The sequence below is a fragment of the Zootermopsis nevadensis genome, unplaced genomic scaffold (genome assembly GCF_977971745.1).
Source record: "Zootermopsis nevadensis isolate Lab colony 2312 unplaced genomic scaffold, Znev_1.0 Znev_ptg000023l, whole genome shotgun sequence".
NCBI lineage: Eukaryota > Metazoa > Arthropoda > Insecta > Blattodea > Termopsidae > Zootermopsis > Zootermopsis nevadensis.
This window is the reverse complement of record NW_028259155.1, coordinates 4,885,162-4,911,270: the sequence shown is the minus strand read 5'-3', so window position 1 is coordinate 4,911,270 and position 26,109 is coordinate 4,885,162. Positions and strand designations below refer to the sequence as shown.

The window sequence follows — 26,109 nt, the reverse complement described above, 5'->3', positions numbered from 1 at the left end:
AATATCCAGTTTTTCGAGTTCTGACGGTGGTGAGTCTGAAGATGGCTGTCTTCTGGGTTGTAGTGCCATGTTGTTTCATAGAAGTTTACCAATATGTATAATAAAGCCACTGTTTTTGAGATGTGAACTGCGTCATTTTTCTCTCGAGAAAATAATATAGACGTCGTCCACTTGTCACTAACATTTTATAGCTGATCTATGTCTTAAGGGGATTGGCGAACACCTATCACATCTTTCTTGGCGGAACTATTTTTCAAAACACGAAAGAATACTGACAAATGAATAACGAAGTGAGGTTAGGTTTGATACCCTTGAGTTTTCGATCTAAATGGGATTATTAGGCGACACTAGTACATTACATGTATATATAACATTGAACGCACGGGTAGACACATTCCTCTTGAGTTTTGAACGACGCACCATATGCCAATCGGGACTTTTAACAAATATCCCTGACTGAAGACATAGTTACCCTGACTTACATTTAACAAGTGTTAAGAGAATGCACGCTTACAAGATCTATACGCCATGTTTACGTTAAAAACTACAAACTCCCCAAAGCTATTTGGTATTAAAGATATATAAGACTACATCATATGAAATATTTACGTCGTTAAGTTGTACATAGTTTCTTTGATGTCTTAATCCATCTTGTGCATCTTTAATTAAAATGGCTTTCTTAATTGCAAGTTTTATAATTGTAATTCGACAGACATGGACATGATAGACCATAAGGGTTTTCTTAATTTCTCGCGTCCTGTAAAGAACGCCTACGTATAATGGTGATACTGGTGTAAGTAATGCTCGTATTAAGATTAGCAGTTACGAATATCCATATTGGCCTTTTTTATCGCCAAGATTGTTCGATTGCAAACTTATACAAGGTTTTATTTTTAAAAATACATTAGGAAATGAATTAATAACGTAACAATACGTGTTCGTTGGTCAGAATTTGACCTTTGATCGTTTTGAATTCTTGCTTTTGGGTGATGGTTTTGTGACGATTCCCCAGTGTGATTGCGCGGTTTGCTGGGAATCCCTGAAGTAAAATTACCCGGCGGTTGATTCCCCGGACGAGGATTCCCCACCCAATCATTTCCGCACTCTAAACGCATGCAAGTCTTCATGTAAAGTGCCCATTATTGTTTTCCGATTTTAAATTGTAACGTGCCGTAAAATTTTAATGGTGTTTTTTAGTACCAAGTTACGTGGAAATCCATGCAGATGTTCTTGAATTGTTTCCTGCGCAAAGACGGATAGGGCGATTTTAACTGGCATGAAGGTTGCGAAGACGCCTAAAAAGACCTTTAGTTGCAAGAGGATAGCATAGGATATCCATCTCGCCTTATTAGGCTACTGACATTTGCCTTGTTATTTCTCCAGCTCCAGCACAGTTTCCTTTTACGTGAATCTGTGTGACGTGATTTATAGATTCTGACAGATTCCCCACATCGCTGTTATTTCTAAAACGTTATTACTCCATTTGTGTTACACTTTCCTGGACTCTTTCTACATTGTACCTGCTGGCACTTCATTGAACACATTGCATTATAAATTACGTAATGGCGTGGATTAGTTCAGTGTTTCTCCGCCAGTGTATCGTGGTGTTGATCTTCGTAATACGTAATTGAAATAATTTTTACATATTTATTTACAAAGTATGGCCGAATGTTGCAGCTAGATTGCTTCATGTTCAGAAGATAACGGGTTCAAATCTGGGCCCAGAAACCAACTGTCCTGACTTTTTCTATGATTTTCCTCATCCAAGCTAATACCGGAATAGTACCTTAAATCAGGGCATGAGCGTTTCCTTCCATAGTTTATTATTCTGTGATCAGTCTATAATTTTACTTTCAGAGATACTTAGTGTCATTTAATAATAACATAGAATTTACGAAAACTGTTTTGTCTTCTCGTTTGTTAAATTATTGCTACCATCGTAACCTTGCCAATGTTAATAGCAGCTGATTACGTAAAATATAGAATTCGGTAGGGGAGCATGATTCATTTTGTTGCATCCTGGGTTGACTGTCGATAAAATGGAGTGTTCCAACATGGCACTTTGGATAAAACGGAATGTCAGATAATTGAGACTTCACTGCGAATGGTCTGTGTCGTATTTGTTTGAGAATCAAAAATTGTTTTGTATATTACATCTGTTTTCTATAAGAAATAATATTCTTTCATATTCACTGGGTTTAATTTAAATAATAAGACTTACTTCTTTTTCTTTCTCCAGAAAATACCTTGGGAACATCACCTATGGGCAGTAAAGACCAGTGGTATGTAATTCATGAAGAACTGAAAATGTTCACTTACAATCTCTCTTTAAAATTTATACATATCGCATGAAACAACAATGAACTTTATAGGACATAACTTCACGTGTAACGTAGGTAAATTTGTAACGGCAACTATTCCTGGGCTACAATTGTGGTTAGTATACTGGCCGAGTATTGAAAGGTCTTGGATTTGACCGTAAGTGTTGCCCTTGGTATTAAAAGTATGAATTAATTATTTTATTAATTAGGGGTGAGCAAACAATCGAAGCACAGACACCATCACTGATATATTGTGCGTTACCTTCTGTATTTAGCCCTGAGATAGTCAAAGTGCAGAATTTTTTCGCAGTCAGGTCTGATGATAGTCACTTGGTTTCGTGAAATGAGATCCTTTGTGGCGAAATATAACTTCAGCTAAGATTTCACAGTCGCAAGGAATACGTGACACTTCTACTTCTTTGTTATGACGTCACCAGTTGGGCTGTGTCAGCATAATGTCGGAGGCTTGGATGCATCGAGACACCCCAGGTATGATAAAAAATCTTGTTAGCCGCATCCTATATGCTTCGCTAAAGTCAAGTGTTGACAGTGTTGGCTTAGACCACATTTCTTATATGACTCCCCAAGTAAAAGTCCGTCGGATTGAGGTCCGGTGGTCGCGGCACAGGAGCCTTGGGACCATGACGGATCATCCTTCTGGGTAAATGCGTACCCGACTCCTGTACGATTAAACTGAAGTGTGCTGGAGCACCATCATACAAAAACCACATCCGTTTTTGTGCGCACAAAGGAATGTCCTCCAGCAGTTGAGGTAAATGTTTATGGAGAAATTGAAGGCACAGAAAACCATGAAGTTTTTCTGGTAAGATGGGTGGACCAATGATTTGTCCTGTGGTTACGGCCCACAAATTTAACAGCCTCGTGTATCATGATGACTGGACCAGTCTTGTAGCATAATGTGCTCTTAAATTTGTATCCTTTGTAACTTTTTATAGAAGCATTTCATAACCTGTGTTATGATAAATTTGCGTCATATTGTGATAAATATATATTTGTTTAAATCTTGTCAGTCAAATCACAATAAAATTCCAGACGGACGTAACTCCTCCACAACTTCATTTCTGGATGATACAAAAACAACAAAAAAACGTTCACCCACACAAAATCATGTTAAGCACGACGTACATACAGAACAACTTCGAATACGATATTAAAAAATACAATAAAATCTGTAAGAAAACATCATTTGTAATCTGATAAGCATCTGACTAAAAGTTGCATTTAAGAAATTATATTTAAGTTTATATAATTTTATACACCTGAAGATGGTTCTTTTAGAACTGAAACATGTCGTGTAAAAAGTGATGATCTAATGTAGATCGAACATTTCGATAGAGAACATCATTTTAAATATTTAAATGTTAATTTTAGTAATATTTTAATATTTAATAGGAATTTTATTGTGATTTGACTGACAAGATTTAAACAAATAACCTGTCTTAATTCAACGTTTTGACTCTTTCTGGTACCCTGAACCTCCTTTGTCATTTATGTTATGTAATTTACAAACATCCGTGTGTCATATTTATCAAAGACCCATAATTAGTATGAAAAATTTGAAATTCGTACAATATTTTGTTCATGGAAGATTTAGCTGGATGTCAAAATAATCTTGGGGAAGTAGGTTCTTGTGAATGGATTGACTGAACTGACTTAAGATGCAACAACGGCGCATTTAATTTACCATACTTTTGGTTTCCGTATTACCAGCGACTGCCGGAGTAAGTTCGTACAAAAATATGGTAAAGTGTGCCATGCCAGGGAACTTTGCATCAAAAGTGTGCAGTCAGGTTCAGATTCCAGATATTTTTTTATATATGGGGAAAGAGTCACTAGTATCCATGAGACAGGAGGTCAGTTACATCCCAGAACCAGTCTGAATGTGACAACGAAAAGAAAAATCCCTTATGCTAGGAATTAACTCTGGCTAATCAGGCTATAGCATATCACCTTACTGACCGTTCTAACCTTACTGGGTCACATGTCTATGTGTTAATGGGTTGACAAGTGAGGAATCCTGCTATACAAACAAGTTCCAAGACTGGAGAATTAGTGTTGATTACTTATATAATGATTTAAAACTTCCTTTTTCATTAATTCCAAATTTGCTTTCTTAAAGAATATTTTATATTTGTAATTTTAACGTTATATATGGTATCACGTTTTGTTATTCTGCAGGTCAAGTGATGACATGAGGACTAGAACACAGGATCAAGATTTAGAAGAGTTGGACAAGGAGGACATAAACAGTGATGAGAGAAATGGGCTGCTGAATGGACCAGTACCTGATATCGACACCCTAGAGATTGGAATCACAAGAAAGGAAATGGGAGAACTATTTAATTGTATGAATTACAGCAAAATATATAAAACACCCAGACACACATATACACGTACGCGGAGTGTCCAGAAACTTACGCGAAAAATTTTAGAGGTCTCGACTAAAAGTAAAGCAAAAATACCCTATTTTGAAGTGCCATTTGACATTTCTGTTTTAAAGTAAAATGTTTTTTGTTCTGATAAATCTGGCAGTACACAAAACTGGACTGTCAGTACCAGCAATGTATGTTTCTGTTGTAGCATAGAGGTGAAGTATTTGTTTTAGAAGGGGGTAACTTGTGTTCAATCCCCACACACACTCTTTTTTTCTTCATTCGCATTTGTCCCGCATTTGCAGGGTCTGCGTTTTTACCTCTCTTGGAGGTTTTATGATTGATCTATTTTTTGGACATTCGTAGAACTCCTTGCATGAGTGATCAGCCCTATCTGCAAGGCTTCTACCGATACAAACACAGAAAGATGCGGACAAACATCCATGCCTTGAGTGGGACTCGAACCCACAGTCGCGGCGGCCAGGCGCACGAGGTTCGTGCCTCAGACCGTGTGGCCACTGCACCAGCAATCCCCACACACACACACACACACACTGCTTTATTTTAATTTTATTAATATGAGATGAGTGTTCACTGTCCATTTAAAAATACAGAAGCGTATTATACTTGTCGCCCTGGGTGGAATAGTGGTTAGCATGCTCGCCACTGGACCCAAGGTTCGCGGGTTGAAACCCAGCTGAGGTCGATGGATTTTTAAGAGTGATAAAAATCCATAGCACAACTTCCTTCAGAGGTGAAATAAAGCTGGCATTCCCACGTCATCTTCAATCCCTAGATGATATATGTTTCTTCATTTCAGATATCCCATCTACCAAGCACTCTGAGAGAAAGAGGACTTCGTCAACATGTGAAGCAGAGTCTACTGTTTCTGTTGTGAAGAGAAACAAGAGGAAAAGCAACAGTCAAAAGAAAGCAAAAGAATCTGAAAAGCAAATTAAAGTTACAAGAAAGAATATTGCAGAAACTGATGAAGCTAACTCACCTCCAAAAAGTGGAAATATCAATGAAGCAGACATGACAGAGAGAACAGATGAAAGTAAGGGAAAGACGTTGCTGGAAATTCTAGAACTTGAAATGAGGGCTCGTGCGATACGAGCTCTGCTGAAACAGCAAATTTGCGCAGGGGATGGTGAAGATGTAGATCACTGTGATGAGTGGTCAGAGACCCCTCCATCAGAACTAACGAAAAGTCGTAGCTTATATACAGTGAAAGATGCTGCTAGCATTTATAATCATGAGTCCAATAATAATAATTTAACAGGATCTGATAACTTTGACAACAGCCCTAAATCTCACAGGCAGAAGCTTAAACGTAGAGGAATGGAAAATATACCTATGAATCAGTGTACTGTTGTTAACACAGAACAAAAAAATAACCAGTCTCTGTCTCTAGTCATCAGTGCTTTACCCCAGCTACCGTCAATTCAGAACGTTGAATTATGTACCCTCACAAGAACTGACTCCACAGTTGATCCAGATGTACACCAAGTAACAAGTGAAAATATCTCACAAAGCAGTTTGTACAGCAATATTAAAATTGAAGTCTGTCATGGCGGCGAAACACGAGACATGGGCGACGTAAAACAAGTCCCCCTTTTGGAATCAAATGGCAAAGAGCAGGAATCGGATGTACACGTGCCACATTGCAAAGAAATTTATGAAACTGTCAACACAGTAGTTACACTTGATGAAGCAGGCAGGGAAGATGGGGAGCTCACAAATGATGATAAATCTTCTGAGGGTGTTATAGAAGTTCATTCAGAGAGGGCGTGTAATGATATAATTATTTTAGATGATAGCGATGATGATGAATTACAAGAGTTGTTTGACAACAGGAAACTTCAAAAGACTTCGCTTCAAGAAACAGATGGTTCACAGAAAGTATCGCTTGGAAACTTATCAGAACAGGGTAACTGCAGTTACAATAGTACAGAAGTCAGCGAAACTTTAAATAATGTATCAAAGGAGTACAGTGTTAAACCTCATAAATCATCTGTTTCTTGTGATAATTCTGGTTCTACACCTGAAAATTCAGCACAAAATGAAAGTAAAGAATTTTCATCTAGTTGTATCGAAATTGAAATTAATGAAGATTACAGATCAGAAAACCAGAACAAAAGAAATGAAAATACAAATTGTTCCTGGGCAGCACGGTGGCTTCAAAGTAAAGACGTACAGAAAGTGGTATCTACAAGTAAAATGTGCGCCAAAGTGCGCAAGAGAATGAAGTCAGCGCAGAAAGTGAAGAGAGTGAGGTCTCAAACAACTGACCCTGAAGAAGATTGCAAATCTTCTGTTGTTGTAGTTGGGAGTGTTAATGAATATAACATGCTAGATAAGCCAAAGTGTTGCGATAGTGAAACTTGAGAAGCCACTATTATGTTATCAGAACAATATGGCGGTGCCCTCGGCCTCAATCGGTAATGCTCTGTTGGTCTACCTATACCTCATAATTCCCTTTAAATGTCAATGACTCTGTACTTAGTAGAGGATTTACTTTACTTTGTAATGTCATTCTTTGTTTTGAAATTATTAAACTTGAATAATAGCTCGTATTAACCTGTAACATTAAGGGTTTACCTCTCATATATGGGGAAATTGTCTCACATGAATGTTAATTGTACCAGCCTTAAAAATTGTGTGATTTTTAATCATATTTTTATTATTTTTAGTTCTTTTGATTGCTGACTGAAGCTCTGCCATTTAGACAGAACTAAAAGCTGTAAGGATACCGGTGCATGTGTACTAACTTATGAAAAAGTAAGCACAAGGTTCATCAATCACGCATTTATATATCTACCGTTGTTTATAATTGTATTTATTAGTATTATTTGCTATTTTTTATCATTGATAACTTTTCCTGATATTAAGCCACAAATGGATAAACCCTTCAAGCCGTTGCAGGTCTCGTAAGTATGCCTATTCATTAAGCACATATATTTCAGCTAAATCCTGAACCTGTAGCAGTTGTCAAATGTAAATATCATGTATAATGTGTACCATTGAAATGGCATCACTTGGAAGAAAAATCTCTTGAAATGTTAAGTATTAAATTAAGATGAAAACACACAGTAAACTGCTGTACTATGGCATGAGATTTCAGGTTATCACAATAATTGTATGAAGATGAGTTTTGGGTTTTGCTAGACTACATAGTACAACCGCCAAGAAAAGTCATCTTTATACTGAACTATAGCATTCAGAAGAATTTATTATATGGGACTTCCTTTTATACATTATGGTTTGTGTAAGTATATATTACTTTATGTCTTCTGGGAAGCCACAGTAAGCTTTGTTGTAGAGGAATATTTACCACATTCATACTAGAAAAGGGAATATTTTTTAATCATTCACAGTCTGAGGATCTGTGTCATCTTTACAATGTCAGTAATCCAAGGGAAAACAGTTCTATTGTCATAATGAACTGATATACTGAGAGAAAGAAATTTAAATATAATTATACCATGACAAGTAATGCTGCCTGTCAGCCCTTGCTTTTCCTGCACAATCAACTACGACGAAAAAGTACTGAAAAGTTGTCGAGGTGTTAACCACATAACCATATTATTCATATGTCGGCACTTTCGTACAAGGAATCGATTTCTTGGACATGCCTACTGTTTATGTATGAATTCAACATAACATTTGTACACTTTGTGTGAAACTATTGTATTAGGAGAAAACTTATAAATATTTTGAGTTATATTTGTATGGTTTGTGTTTTTACTCTACGTCCTGTTGTCATTCTAAGTTTTGGATCCATGGAATTAAAATCAGTATGTATGTTCAAGTATACAAAGTAAATCAGTGAGGTGGTGTAATACTCCTGGTGATATGACAAACAAAGGTATATCCACAAAGTCACAAGTAATCAAATCCTTCATACTGGTTGTAAAACTGGGATATATGTCTCGTTCACCATTTTGTACTATTTTTGCTGCTATCACTAAGTCTTCAACTGCTGTGATTTCCTCATTTGCTTTTTCTTTTCCTTTTAGAGTTCTTTCGTGAGATATTAGAAGGATTCATAGTAATTTATGACAATTGTTTGAAATCTTCTGTGCCAACTTTTAGGTAAGTTGTTGGATCTGGCCTCTTCATAAGAAACAGCTTCAACATTCAGGTGGATATTTTGAAAATACTTTACTTCTAACTTGTGCTGATCTTCCTCTTGCTAGCGTAACGTCTAGCACTGATTACATATGGGTTCTTTTAAGCTGATGGATTTATTAAACAATTAATAGTTTTCTCTTAAATGTACTTGAAGTAAGTGAATAATAACTGTGTCAGGACACTACCTATGTACCAGTTAGCTCACATTAGTTTCACCGACGCAACTTATATATTTATTATGCCTACAAGCGATTTCACCACCCTATTCCCCTACCAAGGGTCATTTCATGTATTCTGTTTCACACATATTATGTCGGCACAAAGCTGCATCCTTGTATTTTATGTGGGGCAAAACTGAATGCTTGCATTTACTCATCGGACAAAATTGAATCCTTCAATTGTATTTACACGCCTAAAATCTTTTCCGTGTAACGTGTGTTTGTGTGTGTATGTATGTATGTATATGTATATATATATATATATATATATATATATATATATATATATATAATTTATTTGTTTAGATGGTGATATTCTACATGTTTACACGAACTTCGAAAGACAACGCGAAATTATGATACAAGGTTGTATTCTGTGAGTTCATTTTTCATACCAGTAAGTTAGTGTTTTAGTTGGAGATTCGGTTTTTCATTTCGTTACGTTGGTTTTAGTATAGCATTTACATTTGTATCACGTTAGGTAAATGTACGTTAATCAGCACTTTGGTTAGGATTGTAGTATGGTAGATCAATACAAGGTCATACTATTAGAAAATGAATTTAGGGTGGTTAAATGGCATGTATGTAAAAATACAGTGGGTGAAATGCCGTTGAAACCATTTTTATAGAAAATAATGAAAACGGAAAATATATCGTATGTAAAATTTTTCAGTAAATTTGTATAATATTAACTTCGCGTTTTGTACTGTTGTATTTCCCTCATATCTGACGACCCCTATACTGTTCTTGCAATGCACATTTTATTTTGCATGGAACAGCTAAACGGTATCTATCAGCTTCCGATCTGTAATTGAAGCTACCAAAAGATTTGTGAACGATCAACAGGAAACCAAGGATTATTATACTTCCTTTATGGTTGAAACTACCTCTGACAGTTCTCATGTTGTTTCTGTGATTCTAGAGCGTAGCATGTAGAGTTGGTGGTCACCAAAAGAAAATATGTACTGACATGGCGGCTCCCATACTAAAGTGGAAGCGAGTGACAAATCCAACTGGACCTCAACCAAGACCTCGACATGGGCATCGTGCTGTTGCAATCAAAGATTTGATGGTTGTATTTGGTGGCGGAAATGAAGGCATAGTTGATGAACTTCATGTATATAATACAGGTAATTCGACTTTTTTGTTTAGCAATATTAGGCTTCTAAGATGGCGACATCTGTTGTCACTGTATATAATTGTGGAAAACATTGTCATTACATATAGTACACCGTAATGGGATTATTCGTGGTTGTTAAATTGTATTACAATAATTTTGGACTTACTCAAACAATACGTCCAAGTAAATTATCAGCCAGTTTAATATTCTTGATTTGGCGGTTTATTGGCGTTATCCAATATGGCAGCCTCCAAGTACGAAACATGATCTATGCTATGTTAGGTTACTTTGTTGTATTTGTATGGTATTTGGTTATGTCTTTAACGTTTTTCATAACACAGCTTGAAAGCTGCAAAGTACAAAGGGTTTTAATTAAATTCCGTATTAGATGATATGGCTGAGCATGATATTCGTTTATTTGTGTGTGCAATTTCGACGCTTTGACATTCATTTGGTTCGTATACATCCGATGTCTGAGCCGCCATTACTATGCCTAGCCGTTCTCTCCAATACACATGTGTTGATGTAAACACAAGTATGATGCTTTGATCCCATGTTAATGAATAGTTTCGAATGTTGGGTTTTTTATATTAAATTGCATGTTTTAATGACATTTCCATACACCATTAGTTTGTTTTATAAGATATCTTTAAAATAGTGTCAAGGATATGTCTTGTTTTCTTGTAGATTGTGATTATCGAGCGAATCTTTGCCGGTTATAACCTTACGCAAATGTTCATTTTTCAGAAGCTTCTGGCTATTTTTGTCCCGAGTCAGTGAAATTATATGAGATTTATGTCAGGAAGTAAAGAACTTAGCCCAGAATTATGGGTTTTAGCATTTGGTTTGTAAAAAATTCTTGTGCATTTCAGTGCGTACTTCAGCAGTAATTTATATTACCAATTTCTTTTTATTTGATAAACTATTCACTTCTATATACAAAGCTGATAGCTTTATTTTTGTGAGAAATTGATGAGAAGAAATGCACATTATGCAGAGTACTGGTTTTTATAATCTGTTGCTTGAGGTTAGTATTCCTTGCTGTAACGTATGACAGAACCCATTTTTCCGACGTGTAGATATATCACTGTTGTCTGTAACACAAGTGGCAGATGCCATTTACTTCGAGATTATGGTAGTTGCTCTTTTAGTAGATCCTTTGATGAAAACTGGGTAGCATGTCACAGCTCATTATTCAGTTCATTTGTAGGTTATGGCTTCATTGGAATAAAATTCCAACCATGTATCCTACTTTTGTAGGCTTTTATTTACCAGTTTCTCAAAAGCAACTGCAAATGTCAGCAGTAGTTTGTTTTTCAGCCTCTCAATTAGGAAAGGCTCTCTTGCCATAGTATATGCTATCCAGGACATCATGAACCTTGATAGACAAGATTCCCTTTTAAGTTAATTGCCTTCACATTCTTAAGTATCTAATTTACCATGAAGTGTTGCCATCAGTTTGGATATATTTGTAAGCTAGTTACGTCCCTTGGTATGTTGGTTATTATGTGATCCAATGCACTGATGTGGTTTAGTTCCGTCACAAGCTTTGCTCTGTTCAACATGTCAAAACATGTCCTTAGAAGTCCATGAATACTGCGAAGAATTTTTCTCCTGGTAGCCTCAGAGCTTGCTGCTGCATCATTTAGCTGATTGGAGTGTCAATTTGCCACTTCTGAGGCAAAATTACGTATCTGACATATGGCCCTTTGTTAGAACAATAAGTCATCTTTTTGCAAACAGTCTGATGAATACATTGAAAAGGGTACATTCTAGACTCTGTATTTGTAAGTCTAGGTCGCCATGCTCCCCCGCCCAATTTTTTAAATTCATTTCAGTTATTATTAGTGTGCTGCATTTGCAACCAAATGGCTAATTACAGATACAGCACAAGAGAAGAACGCAAGAACACAATAATAAATACAGAAAGGTATAAAGAAAGAGATTATCAAAAAATTACATGAGTGTAGAGGACAGGCAACTTGCTACTGAATACGTCAACATCTTTGTAATGATAGTTTAAATAAATGAAGTCATTAGATTAGAATGAGAAGAAAATATACATAACTACTCATTCTTGACCTTGGCACTAGATGGGGGTGAGTGGTCAGCATCACGCCTTGGCTGCACTTTACCCCCGGGAAAGGACCACGGTACCCTTTGGATAGGAGGCTGGGTGGGCCTCAGAGCCAGTCTGGGCACAGAATCTAGAGGAAAAATTCTGTGCCCCCATCGGGGATTGAACTCTGGTCATCCAGTCTGTAGGCAGTCACTATACTGACTGAGCTATGCTGGCTAGATCTGGTTTGTTTTGTCTGATGCCTCCGCCGTTTGAAGTATGTCCAGTATCCTGTACAATGTGTTCATACCCGGCAGGTTGCAAGTGATCAAAGCTTTTCAGCTGAGTCTTGGTCATGGATGAAATGGTGAAATGTTATTTTGATTAGTAATAATGTCTGATAAAAATCCACATTCAGTTCAGGAAACATGTTTCCAGCATCACATCACAGTTACAAGTTTCTACTTCAACTCACAGGGGCCTCCTACTTATGTGTTTTAATTGAAAAATTACATCAGCTGCTGAAGGCGGTACCATCGCCAACAAAAAATCATGTGGTTTATGCATGTTGACGCTTCTGCTTATTTTCCTTGTGACACAAAGCGTTTTATTTGGACTCTGATTACCTAGATCGATGCATAGGACGAAGCAGACCAGTTATGTGGCCTTTGCATTTGTTTGGTCTCACCTGCTGCTATCTGAAGGGCATAGTTCACAAAAAAAAAAGTCTGAGTGAAGAATGCACTTTGGCATTTTGATACAAGCAGTTGCAAAGACTGTACAGCACATGCCTGGAATTTTTCAGCATGCCAGGGTTCTTGGCATCATAGAGTCATGAATTTAAACTAATGATGTGCATATTCATTAGCTGTTGTAAATATTAAGGTGCTGTTATGTTGAAATCTAATAAATAAGTGGATTTCTAAAAAATATTACTTGTCTTGTGATTTCTTATTGCTTCCTATTGTCACTGACACAATAGTTAGTGACTGTTGCTAAAAGTGGTTGTGACCATATGTTTATAGGACCTTTCTAGCTTTATTTTACGAGTATAACGCAGTACCTATGTTTATTGTATGTAATTATGAATCATCCTGTCTATACACACTTCCCATTCTTAGAGCTTTGTCTCGTTATTGGACAGTGGACCAATAGGTGAACATTTCACAGCAACATGTTCGCTTATTCGACTTTGGGCCACAGTCAGTGTTGATCTTTTTGTGCGTGTGTGTGTGCTGGTAACTGGGTTACAGGATTGACAGAGAATCCCATGTCTCTGTTGAAGTTGTCGAGATGTGCACAGCCTCTTTCACTAAGAAATTCATGAATCCTGTAGCTTGAGTCAGTTCTGTGGTATCCTTGAAGGGATATGATGTCCTGATTCAGTGCTCCTTTCGGCCATCATTATTTTGTATGAAAATATATTCCACATACAGGTTTAATTTGTTGTAATTGAAAACATTTGCGAACAAACTACTCATTTGAATACACCTAGATTGGTTCAGAGGTAAATGGAAGAATACAGTCCTGTATACTTTTCACAACATTGTTGATAAGAAGTTATAAATGTACATGATTTTACATTATTATAAGTCTGTTTTGTAATTTTTCCACTTTCACTCATATTGTGAATTTAAGATTCAGCGTGAAGTAATTTTATATACTCTCGTTTCATTATAACAGCAACGAATCAGTGGTTTGTTCCGGCAACAAAAGGAGATATCCCGCCTGGATGTGCGGCATATGGTTTTGTGGTCGACGGTACCAGGATCCTTGTGTTTGGTGGAATGGTGGAGTATGGCAAATATTCAAATGAATTGTATGAATTACAAGTAAGTATATTGGATTTATTAAAATTAATTTTCTGAAATAAATAAATTGCATGAACTTTGCACATTTTTTGGGGGGGGGGGGCAAAAAGTTTTCAAAGGAGTTTATGTTCACAGTAAAATATACAGATTTTATTCTACACCAGAAAGTTATGGTTTTAGCATATAACCTAATATACATTCAACGTAGGAGATTGTTGCCAAACAAAGTTAATTGTGAATTTGAATTATGTGCCAGTTTTCTTGCAATGAATCTTAACTCCGTTATACGAGCCAGTTCAACTCACTGTTACTTTCTGTCACAGGCAAGCCGCTGGGAGTGGAAGCGACTGAAACCCCGGCCCCCTAAACATGGCTCACCACCGTGCCCGCGCCTTGGACATAGTTTTACGTTAATAGGAAACAGGGTTTATCTGTTTGGTGGTTTGGCAAATGACAGCGAAGATCCAAAAAATAACATTCCCAGGTAAATCAATTTCCATTCTTCATAATAATTGTTTATAATACCATTTTTTTATTTTAAGACACTTTTTTAACATTTTAAAATTTCTGAAGTCTAGGTGCGTCTTAAATTTGTTGGTGTCTAAGAACTGATGTTGAAAAGTTATATTGTATGTGCAAGGAAAATCTTCTGTGTCTATAACACTAGTCATGGGACAATAAACATGAAGACAGCAACAAAGAAGATTCTGAAAGTATTTATATTAATACAAATAAATTTTATGTTTGATTATTAACAATTCCTATTGTAATATATGTATTTCTTTCTTGAAAATTTGTTACTAAATGAAGGGTCCGACTTACAATTGTTGGTGTCTTAAAATCGAGGAACTGCAGTATTCGAAGATGACTCGTGGTTTCATGGTGGTTCCATATGTTATAGTATATACCAGACACAGAAGTTGATTTGTTAATTCGTCAAAAGGTTTTTGCAGATTTGTAATCTAACTCTTCAAGAGTTCAATACTTGATTTAATGCACAAGAGAGGCAGTCCACTGTTTTCTCATTGCAGGTATTTGTTATAAAAGAGAAGGCAAAGATTCATGGTTCCTATTTCAGAATTAATTGCACTTCCAGTGTCTTATTTAAAGGCCCTGTATTCAAATCTGACTGTAGACAAATTGTTTTATTTGCAAGAAACAGAGACTAGATTTGTTTTTGTTTGGTAAAGTATACGAGTTACACAAAATTTGAATTGTATGTTAGTCTTTTGAAAGGGCTGTTTTCAAGTCATGGCATCCTTAATGTTCAGAAGGGGATCTCGTCCAGTATAACCCTCCAGTTCAGCTCTGGTTCTGCAGTTTGCTATTGGAACCTCCTCTGACTTCTCAGCCAGAATATTAAGTGTTAACATTCGACTGTTTAATTTTAATTCAGAATTTTATTTTTCACTTCGTTGTTGGTTCATAAGTCTCGTAAAAGTAGGTGCATGGACATGGTCTGTGATAGTTCTGTAGTGTTTGCTTATCATGCGGATGGTTAGGATTTGATACCCCAAGAGGCGATGATGTGTTGTTTTTTGACAGTAATACATTAATTTTTCTATGAGAAGATTGTTAATGTAAAATTGCTGCTTTACTAAAACCAAGAATTGTTATAGGTACTTGAATGACCTATATATACTTGAATTACGAGGTAACAATTCTACTGCATGGGAGTTACCACAGACATATGGTACGTCACCTCCACCAAGAGAGTCACATACTGGTGTCGCATACACTGACAAAACAACTGGAAAGTCCCGATTAGTGATATACGGTGGTATGAGTGGTTGTCGACTGGGAGACCTCTGGCTTCTTGATTGCGGTGAGTCTTGAAATGTTTTAGTGTATATTGGTTCATAAGTTTGTTTTGTCATGTTAGCTTTGCAGTGACCCAGAACACTGATTAAAATGGACTTATATGTAAAGTAAAGCTGTCCCACTATACGCCATGCAGGCACTAGGGGGGGAGAGATGTATAGCTCCAACTCATTTTTGGCCTCGGCACTAGATGGGGGTGAGTGGTGAGCATCACGCTCCGACTGCGCTTTACCTCCAGGAAAGAACCCTGATACCTATTGGATAGGAGGCTGGGTGGGCCCCAGAACCAGTCTGAACGCAGAGGCTAGAGGAAAAATCCTCTATCACTGTCAGGGATTGAACCCCGTTCGTCCAGTCCGTGCCCAGTCACTATACTGACTGAGCTACGCCGGCTCCCAAAAATAGACTTAAATATAGCCAAAATGGAAGTATTGATTCATGTCATTACATTTTTAATAGTTCTGAACAGGAGAACAGTACAAAGTAACACAATGCACATGAGAGTATGTGCCTGGTAAGTCTGCTAAGTATTTTTAAGATCTTGCCTAAACCTTTAAAGCCCCATGGTAACTATATGCCCTACCTGCTTTGAGAGTCATTAACTTTTTATTTTGTATTTATGGGTTTCATATTAGTCTTACTAAAAACAGGATTATTTCATGGAAAAGTTGATATTTTTAATGGTGAAGAGTTTTGTTTTCAATGTAGAGACCAAATTCTTAAAAATTACTTTGACAAGTGTGAGCCTTATAGAGTTAAAAGATAGTTTTTAAGTTTTTGAATGTAGAACCAAGTCCAAAAAGAAAGGGGTAGAAAGTAATAAGTTGAGACCCAGAATATACTTTGACAGTTCTTGATGTTGTAAGGTTATATTAAAAGCTTTTCAGGTGCTGTATGTGGTATGAAAATTGACATGCTGTCTTATTAATTTCAAAGAATCTTTTTAAATAGTACTTACAATGATATACTGCATGTTACCGAGTTTCTGATCTTGTCCACCATCTAGTATTCTAAAGAATGAAAGGTTTCAGAAATTGTTCATATCCAAAGCGCTGTGTTATATTCGGAATACTAGTCAGTGGACAAAGTCCAGAAACTAAGTAGCATTACTAATTTATATTTGTTATTCATATGCAGTATCTAAATGAGCAGTTCTGTGTTATTTTTCAGATACAATGTCTTGGAACAAGCCTGCTGTAAATGGTTCCCCTCCGTTGCCTAGGTCTCTTCATAGCGCGACTCTGATTGGCTGTCGAATGTTTGTTTTTGGTGGCTGGGTGCCTCTTTTTATGGATGATGTCAAAGTGGCAACACATGAAAAGGAATGGAAGTGTACCAACACACTTGCATGTCTTAATCTTGGTAAGTTTTTTCGCTGTGTGTGTATGATTATTTGCTCTGTTAATTTGTTTAATGTTGATTTAAACATACTTTTGAATCTTAATGTATAACTTTTGTTCTAATACAGTATTGTTTAATTTCATATCAGTAGGATTATCTTATATATTTACAGTATTAAAATGCTAGGACGTTAACATCTGTCGGCCAGTTTCTCGATTTTGACAAAAATTTGTTGAGCTACGTCACAGTTTGGGTCATTACTAAATGCTATGAAATTAATCTCAGAGCCTCTCAAGTGAATGCCTAATGATTGCTAGTTGTAAAAATAAACTTACAGCCTGAACGAATTAATAATAAAACCCCAGTTACAACAGTTGCTGGAAATGCTCTCTGTTCAGCGTGCATTTTTGGGACACTCATAAAAACTTTACATTCATTAGTTGATGGAAAATACTTCCCTTCTAGTATTTTCCTTTAGTTCTTCAACTGGTTCAGGGCTTGTTCTGTGAATTTTTTGCTTTACAATTTCGTTTAAATGAAAGCCACGTGGGTAGAGGTTCTGGGAGCATCCTGCCCACAACTGGTACTAATTAATTATTCAGTTACAAATATTTAGCCTGTTATTAGAATTATGTACATAATCCTTAGATTCAATATGCACCATGATATTTAAAGCAAACATTTTGAAAAAATGTATGTTTACTGCTAGCTGGTATAATGTCTTTATTTATATGTTACAGAGAATAATTCTTTCATCTTATTGTAATTTGTTATTACCAGTAACGTTTGTGTTAAGCTTAGTTTTATGCGTACCAGTACATCTTTATGTAACAACTATTACAGAAACATTAACATGGGAACAATTAAGTATAGACACATTCGAAGAAAATACTCCGAGAGCTCGTGCTGGTCATTGTTCTGTTGGAATACATACCAGACTGTATGTGTGGTCTGGCAGAGACGGATATCGCAAAGCCTGGAATAATCAGGTACGTCATTACTTTCGGTAGGTTGAATAAATACCGCAATAGAAATTATAAAGTTTTGAAAGTGGAAGAATATGAGTACTCTTGTTATATTTTTAGAGCATCATTTAATGTTTAGTTCCAGGATTACTTTGTTTATACATGGTAATAAACATGTATTAATGTTATGATAGGGTAGATCAGGTTTCATTCAGACTTGAATAAAAGGAAGGCAGGTGTGAGTAACATATTTGAAGATAAACTTGGGGGCTCTGGCCAAATGGTCCTTGGATTGGGTAAAAGTTAAGAATTTTGGCCTGTGCAGACCACTGTTCAGGGATCCACCCAGCCTTGTATGGAATAAGTACCATGATTTCTTCTGTGAGGGCTAAGACCCTGGCCACACGACCGTACAAAGTACGTCCGTTGCAACGGACGTAGGTGAGGACACCACACGAGCACAGTGTGATGCGTCAGTTGCCTCAATGTAGCCGGAAGAAGCCGTTGCGTTCTATGGTCTTACCCCTTCATAATTCTATGTCGGACATCACGATGTGCGTTACAACGGACGTACTTTGTACGGTTGTGTGGCCCCAGCCTAAAATGTTAATCACTCACATTTATCTAATGCCAAGTATGAGAATTTGTGGGGTTGTGCCACCTCTGCTCCTCCATATGTCTGCATGGCATCGTACTTAGTTAAGGTATTTCTTTCTTGATTCATTGATAAAATCATCAAATGAACAGTGTGTTAAATACCATGTTTTTAACAAAGGTAACTTGAGAAAATATATGATATTGTATGAACATAATTTGATTGTAGTGTTGTGTACATTAATATGCCATTGTTTTTCATTCAGTAAATAACTTTTGGAGACATATTTTAACAAGATTTTATTGTACTTTTGATATGGATATGATTATTTATGGAACTAGGCCATGCTATTTTCTGTATGCTGTTGCTACTTGTAGGTAATTTTGTCATGCATTATTTAAAATGTAATGTTTTAGGTTTGCTGCAAAGACTTGTGGTTTTTGGAAGTTGAGAGGCCACCGACACCTGGACGTGTCCAATTAGTACGAGCATCAACACACTCCCTAGAGGTTTGCTGGGGTGGTTCACCTACTGCCGAATCTTACCTGCTTCAAGTTCAAAAATATGACATGCCTCCAAGTACAGCCATGACCACTTTGCCAGGAGTTTCATTACCAACACCCGCAGGGTCCGCAGCAACAGCCGCCTTGTCATCCTCAGCTCCCACCAAAACTAGTTGTTCTACTCCATATTCCATAGCTTCAAGTTTACCTACCAGTACCATTGCAAGTTTAAATTCAGCTAACAGTCAACAGTCCTTAACAAGTACTAGCTCATCTGGAACCCCTACTTCAACTGTACTGACACCAATTCTTACAATAGGCTCTCCGCAAACAACATCTGCGTCTCTGGGTGTGAGCAGTATACCCATTTCTTCATTATCAACTCTGTCATCAACAACCTCATCAAGAACGTTATCGACGGTGATGTCGACTCCTCCACGTATAGTAACTTCGGCCACTTCCAATATGCCTGTCATCACACCTGTTGCATCTCCATATAGAGGTAAGTTAACTTCTGCATCGCCTTCTACCTTGTCGCCATACCATGCTGCGTTGCCATACCTCAGTTTATTCGATCTGCGTTTACGTGCATGCTTGTGTGCACATGTACTTCTTCCACTTTATGCATAAAACTCAGTATTTTATTTATCTGCGAATTGTAGTTAATTCAGATTTTATTTGGAATTTAAGTAGGGCATGTGAAAGTGCACTCATGTTTAGTGATATCTGATTTTCTTTAACAAATTACTGAAGACTGGGCATTGATGTTACTCATCACTGGTGCAAACTTAGTGTAGCAACCATCTTTATACCATATTCAGTTGGACTACAACTGAATCATAGTTGCACTGCCTGACTGACCTCAGTGGTGTTGCCGTTCCTTTTTCAATTCCTGTCATATATGTAGGCCAGATGGGTTTCACCATTGAGATGAAACGTAAAGAACATGCATGGTACTTATGCCTGTACCAACCACACAAGTTGGTGGTAACTGAGCACAGTAATGATGAAAACCACCGCATCAACTTCAAGGTCACCGTGGCATTAACTGGAACAATGGGTTACATGAATGGAATAGTGAAATAGACCATGGAGATCAGGGTGCGTCCCAAAAACTTTAATAGGGATATGGGATTTAATCTGAATCAATTCTGGAACACAGTCATCATCATACTGTGATGGTGGCAGAGACAGGCTGAAAATATCAGTGTTGTGATGTTTAAACTACCCTGGTCCTCCAGGTTGGGGGTTTGTCTCAAAGCTAACAACCTTGCACTGTAAAAAGGAAGATGTTTTGAAACCTCAATCAAAGCCTCGGACAGACTGACCTAACAGAGGACCGAATGGAAGAGGAGAATTGAGGAGGCCATGGACCGAATACGGACCGGAGAGCCATAGAAGAAGAAGAAGAGAAGGGGCATGGCAACATAAATTCTGTTTCTTCCTGACCATTCTTGTTTATCCTTGTATCAAGTACTTTGTCTTATTTCATAAAATTCTTTTAATAATTAACTTTCTTTCAGGTGCAAGCAATTTGGTTCGAGTCAGAGCACCATTGTCTACCCCGTCTGGGTTGCGCATCTTGGCACCAGGCACCGTGACCAATACCATAGGAGGTACCATTACAAGTGCATTGATGACTCCATCAATAACACCCACTATACTTTCTCAAACACATACACAATCCAGCCTATCACAAGCACAGCTACAGACGTCAATAGCGTCACCTGTCCGTGGCACATCCCCCCAGACACCAACTCAAGTACAGATGCAGCTGCACACCCAGGCACAGTCCCAGTCACAGGCTCAAACCCAGGCTGCCGGACAAATGTCTGGAATACAGGCATTGGCTGCAGCAGCGGCAGCTACCCAGAAGATGAGTACTGGTATGTCCCTGTTTGTAACACTAATCGTGCTTATTACTCTGAATTTTAATATAACCAGTCCGTGAAAGATTCTCGGGTTACAAGCCGCATCAGGTGGCCGAACGGTGAATAAACCATAACTTATGCCAACGTTTCGAGAACAATCTCCGCTCTCATCCTCAGGGCTGCTGGGTAACAAATCTGTTCCTTTGTTGCGCTTTCGCTGATGCGAAACTTTCGTGTTATTGTATGAACAATATCTTTGTGGTATAAACCACGTGACATTAAATACCTTAAATATAAAAAATTCTGATAAGAGGAAGACAATATTTGATCTTCATAAGTTGTAAATGTAGGTTTCACAGAAAAAGGTATTTTACTTATTGCTGCTTTATTGACGCGAATATGCCAGTATGTGGAAAAATATTTATGAATATTGGTAAAACCAATATTGAATTTTCATATAATGTGTACTTTATTGTGCATTGTGATGTTTGCAGTGGGTAGTGGACAGACAGTACGCTTAGCGACTCCCACAACGACTGTATTGAAGGCAGCCACCCCTCCACAAGGAGGCAAACAACAAATCATTCTTCAAAAACCTGCCGGTGGCCCAGGAGGCACGGGACAACCTCAGATTGTCACTCTCGTGAAAACCAGCCAGGGAATGACAGTAGCAACAGTAAGTATAATTGAATGAGACCTTAGGTAAACTTCTATCAGACTACATGGTGTTACAACCCAGAAGACTGCCATCTTCATAGAGTGTGAAGTCTGAAACACATAATAAAAGAGAAATTCTTCCATAATCCATTTTTCACTGTGTAACAGTGACAGTACTAGAAAAACACCGGAATAAATAGCAAAGTATGGATGGAGCTTAATGTCACAGGTGTATTTTGGTACGTAGATAAACTGTTTAAATTTTGTAATGTCTGTGTTTCAGGTTCCAAAAGTCAGCTTAATTCAGGGGAAAGCAGGAACAGGACAGCTGACTACAATCCAGGGTGCAAATACCAAAACGATACCGCAAGGAGCAACCATCGTCAAACTTCTCAGTGCAAACCCAGGTGCAGGTGTGTAAGTACCAGCGCTAGAAATAGAAATGTAGTCCTGATATATATGTAAATTTTTAAAGAAAAACTGCAGAAGTTTTATGCAGTAATTTGTAGATATCTCCCAGAAAACATTTAAATACCGTATTTATTTTACACTGCATCTGTACAGACATTGTGCGATAACCAAGAATCTGACATTAAATTTTAAGTCTCTTACATAAATATTGTGGTAACCTGTAATAATCTTTGATTGATTTAAAAAGGCATGGTGGTAACAAGTAGAGTAATTTGTTTAAATTCATTTTTTTGTACTGAGCTGAAATATGAAATTCCAGTGAATTCAAAATCTGTATACAGAGAAGTATCAGTAGATGCCAACATCTAGTTAAGTTTCAACTTCCAAGTACTTCACATTATCCATCAAACATCACACATAAATAAATATTCATTCTCAAATAATTTAAATTTATATTAATGGAAGTGTAAATTTCACAAATATAAATAATGTTAAATTTTTATACCATATAGTACAAAGAACTACAGATGCAGTTGGCTTACAAACTCATTGGCATTCAAAGCGTTTCTACTCTTAAAGTAGACAAGGTGAATGTGTGACTCCCACATGTCAGATGCCATTAAATATAAGACGCGGCCCAATTTTTTGAAATTTGAAAATTTGTGTCTTAAATTCTAGGAAATCTAGTACAGTAAGGCCCCGCTTTTCGGTGCTCCGCTTTACAGCAATCCGCTAATACGGCGCTCAACAGCTGAGTCAGAGAAGTGCGTCTGGCGCCATTTTCTTGTTGCTGATTCAGTCTGTTTACAGCTTTTGTGCGCTCCGTGTCTCTCTGTATTTCTGACAATTTTTTAAAGTTATTACAAACTGTATATTTATGTAATATTTTTGTGTTACTGCAGTGTAATTACAATGGCGTCTAAGGGTAGTAGCGATAAAAAGAGGATTCGTAAGCCTCTTACTTTAAATGCCAAGTTAGATAAGATTAAACTTCGTGAACAAGGTATGTCTATGGCCGAGATAGGACGTAAGCTAGGCCTAGCTCGCCAAACTGTTAGTGCCATCGTGAACACTAAGGAGAAAGTGTTAAATGAAATTAAATGTGCCACACCAATGAACTGTAAAGTCATAAGAAAGAGAGATAGCCTTATTGCCGACACAGAAAAACTTTTAGTTGTGTGGATTGAAGATCAAACCAGCCACAATGTGTGTACTACTGATATTCATTTAACTTTCATATCATTTTCTTAGGCCTAGCGCTATTGTGCACTTACTATATGATAGTGTAAACATCTTATTAGGCTTTGATATGCATTTGCAAGTGAAAAAAGGCAAAAATCCGCTTTTTGGCGATTTTCGCTTTACGGCGGGGGTCTGGTCCCTAACCTGCCGTATAAGCGGTGCCCTACTGTAATATTAAACCTGTTGAAATCTTAACAATCTTCTTTATCTTGTAGCAGTGTGCCACTAGTTAGTACATTTACTGTGGTGGCTTCAACCTTTGTTTCAGTTTGTTTGTTTCACTCTTCACTGAAATTTCTTTCAGTTAGAACGCTTTTACTGATACAATTTCAGATTTATACCACAGACTGTTAATTTATCGCGTTCTTCAATAGAATTTTATTTAATATTATGCATTTCGTACTTCTTTGACGGTTGTATGAATTGTGTAATATTGCCCTGTATGTGACATTTCATACTCATAAGTGAAGTTCATTAAAGTGGAGCAGAGTAAAAAATCATGTAGGGCACGTTTAAGAAAGCAGAAGTAGAAACAGACGTTGCATAACATGACTTTTCATGTTGTTTTTGTCCTGTTATTGTCTAAATAGCAAAATGTATTTTAATTTATATTGCACTTGTTGGGAAACCTGAAGGGAAGAGACCTCTGGGGAGACCTAGACGTAGGTGGGAGGATAATCTCAGGCGGGATCTATGGGAGATAGGAGTTGAAGGAAACTGGATTTTGTTGGCCCAGGACAGGGTCCGGTGGAGGGCTTTGGTTAATTCGGTGATGAACCTTCGGGTTCGGTAAGCCATCTAGTTAGTTAGTTAGTTAGTTAGTTGCACTTCTTAAAAATTTAATAACATCGTAAGTTTGGAGTCATACGTGGACAAAAATATTGATCAGTATATCACACTAATGCATGACTGAGTCTCTACTGCATATTTGTTGCTTCTTACATGTAAATGAGAGGGAAAGCGGTGACAAGTCATACACATGTGCTTCTGTGTTGGGCTTAGTTTCTGTTGTTGTTATTTTGGCTATAGTTAAAACAACTTGGGGTAAGTATTTGTTTTAAGGGATGCATTTTGTTGTGTGCATAATTTTATGTGCCTTTGCTTCTTATAGGCATATTCTACTCACATTCAATATTTTATGGTAATTGTCTCACATGATTATATAGGAAGTGTATATAGCATAAAATATTAATCTTATTAGACAGTTTCATTGCTAGTCTTCAAGCAACATATATATATATATATATATATATATATATATATATAGGATTCTGTAAGGAATCTGAAGTTGTGAATGAACGGGAGAATCTTCGGTGATGTACATCCACTCATTCGAAAGCTAACTCTTCCCCGATGTCTATACAAATAAATGTTTTGCAATCTAAGTTGTGAAAGCTGCAAAATTACACGAATTAATTGGAAATGGGATCTATCAAGGCTTTTCTTTCATTTAATTTTGAGACGGTGTTTATAAGTTCTGGAATATAAGCTGTGTTTGCATTGCCTAAACGTGCGTGAGGTAAATCAACATTTAATACAACAGACTTCTGAATCGCTTCTTGACTGTATTATGCGTTCTCAACCTTTTAAGATACGCAGCGACACTCGCCCAAAGGTTTAAACATACCAAAGCAGACCAGACTAGACCTCACCAGCCTGGCTATTAGGAACTTGGATAACAGACTTGAATGTCAGTGATCTAATTGCATAAGTCATAAGCAGACACAACAAGACTTATCTTGCTTTGTCCAGAGCAGAACATGTCAATGTGCCATTTTTTGCCAGTCAGGATGAGCATCATAACAGGAAATGTCTGGTTTTGACACTGAACACTTTAGTGAGTCAGTGTGGGAGAAATCGTTTGTGAATGACTAAAAGATAAGAAGCGTAGAAGCAGTGACACTGTCCAGAAGGCATTGGAAGATAATTGGAAGGAGATGAGATCTGAAGGTAATTATTAAAATACTATTATTGATAACATAAATTCAACACAGTATAAATTTACAGTAATAATAGTGTGGGATATTGAATATTTTATTTATAACATAACTTAGTTATTATGGTGATGATATGTAATGTATGCATATAAATTCTGCCACTTAATTGCCTCAACAGGGGAAGTGGAATAGTCTGTAAATTTCTAACATCAAGAGCATGAGTGATTGGCATAATTGCTGCATTACATGTCAGAAGTCTGAAAGAAAGGTGGCTGTGAATAAGTAATTGTGATTCTGTTTGAAAAATGTGTTCATCAAACATAAAGAACATTTTCAGTTTTTTCGCATTTTATATAGAAAATTATCTGCATTTGTACAGTATTCTGCAACTAGAACATCACTGTTTATAAATTTTTTTTATCTAATTAATTTAAGGTTATGTCTTTAACCATAAATGAAATTAACTTACAGCACAATATTTTAAAGAAATGGACTAGTACTATGTTAAATACGTTTAGAACTGCACATAGTTTAGCTTTCAAAAAAACAGTAACAGATATTAACCTTTTGTGTCTACATTTTCAGAGTGTTTGCCAAGAAAAATGGGTAAACCTAAGGAATGGTTTCCACAGGAAATGAAAGAGCGCAAGTCAAGTCAATGGTACCAAACCAAAATTGACCAAAATGGGCATTCTTTACATTGTCATTTC

The 26,109-nt window shown here is 36.9% G+C and overlaps 2 protein-coding genes across 9 annotated transcripts in view; both read left to right on the top strand.

Moving 5' to 3' along the window:
- LOC110831136 (uncharacterized) overlaps nt 1-8,440 on the top strand; it is a 162,661-nt gene extending 154,221 nt beyond the window's left edge. For all 8 annotated transcript variants that reach the window (XM_022066792.2, XM_022066789.2, XM_022066791.2 and 5 more), the window contains 3 exons: nt 2,240-2,282; nt 4,521-4,687; nt 5,535-8,440. In XM_022066792.2, coding sequence (XP_021922484.1) covers nt 2,240-2,282; nt 4,521-4,687; nt 5,535-7,102 — 1,778 coding nt within the window. In that variant the 3' untranslated portion in view covers nt 7,103-8,440. The remainder of the gene's footprint in view (nt 1-2,239; nt 2,283-4,520; nt 4,688-5,534) is intronic.
- Nucleotides 8,441-9,984: 1,544 nt separating this feature from the next.
- Nucleotides 9,985-26,109, top strand: part of Hcf (Host cell factor) — a 40,806-nt gene continuing 24,681 nt past the window's right edge. The window contains exons 1-10 of the mRNA XM_022066745.2: nt 9,985-10,196; nt 13,929-14,077; nt 14,380-14,540; nt 15,676-15,881; nt 17,048-17,239; nt 18,062-18,207; nt 19,195-19,783; nt 20,805-21,167; nt 21,647-21,828; nt 22,093-22,222. Coding sequence (XP_021922437.1) covers nt 10,037-10,196; nt 13,929-14,077; nt 14,380-14,540; nt 15,676-15,881; nt 17,048-17,239; nt 18,062-18,207; nt 19,195-19,783; nt 20,805-21,167; nt 21,647-21,828; nt 22,093-22,222 — 2,278 coding nt within the window. The 5' untranslated portion in view covers nt 9,985-10,036. The remainder of the gene's footprint in view (nt 10,197-13,928; nt 14,078-14,379; nt 14,541-15,675; nt 15,882-17,047; nt 17,240-18,061; nt 18,208-19,194; nt 19,784-20,804; nt 21,168-21,646; nt 21,829-22,092; nt 22,223-26,109) is intronic.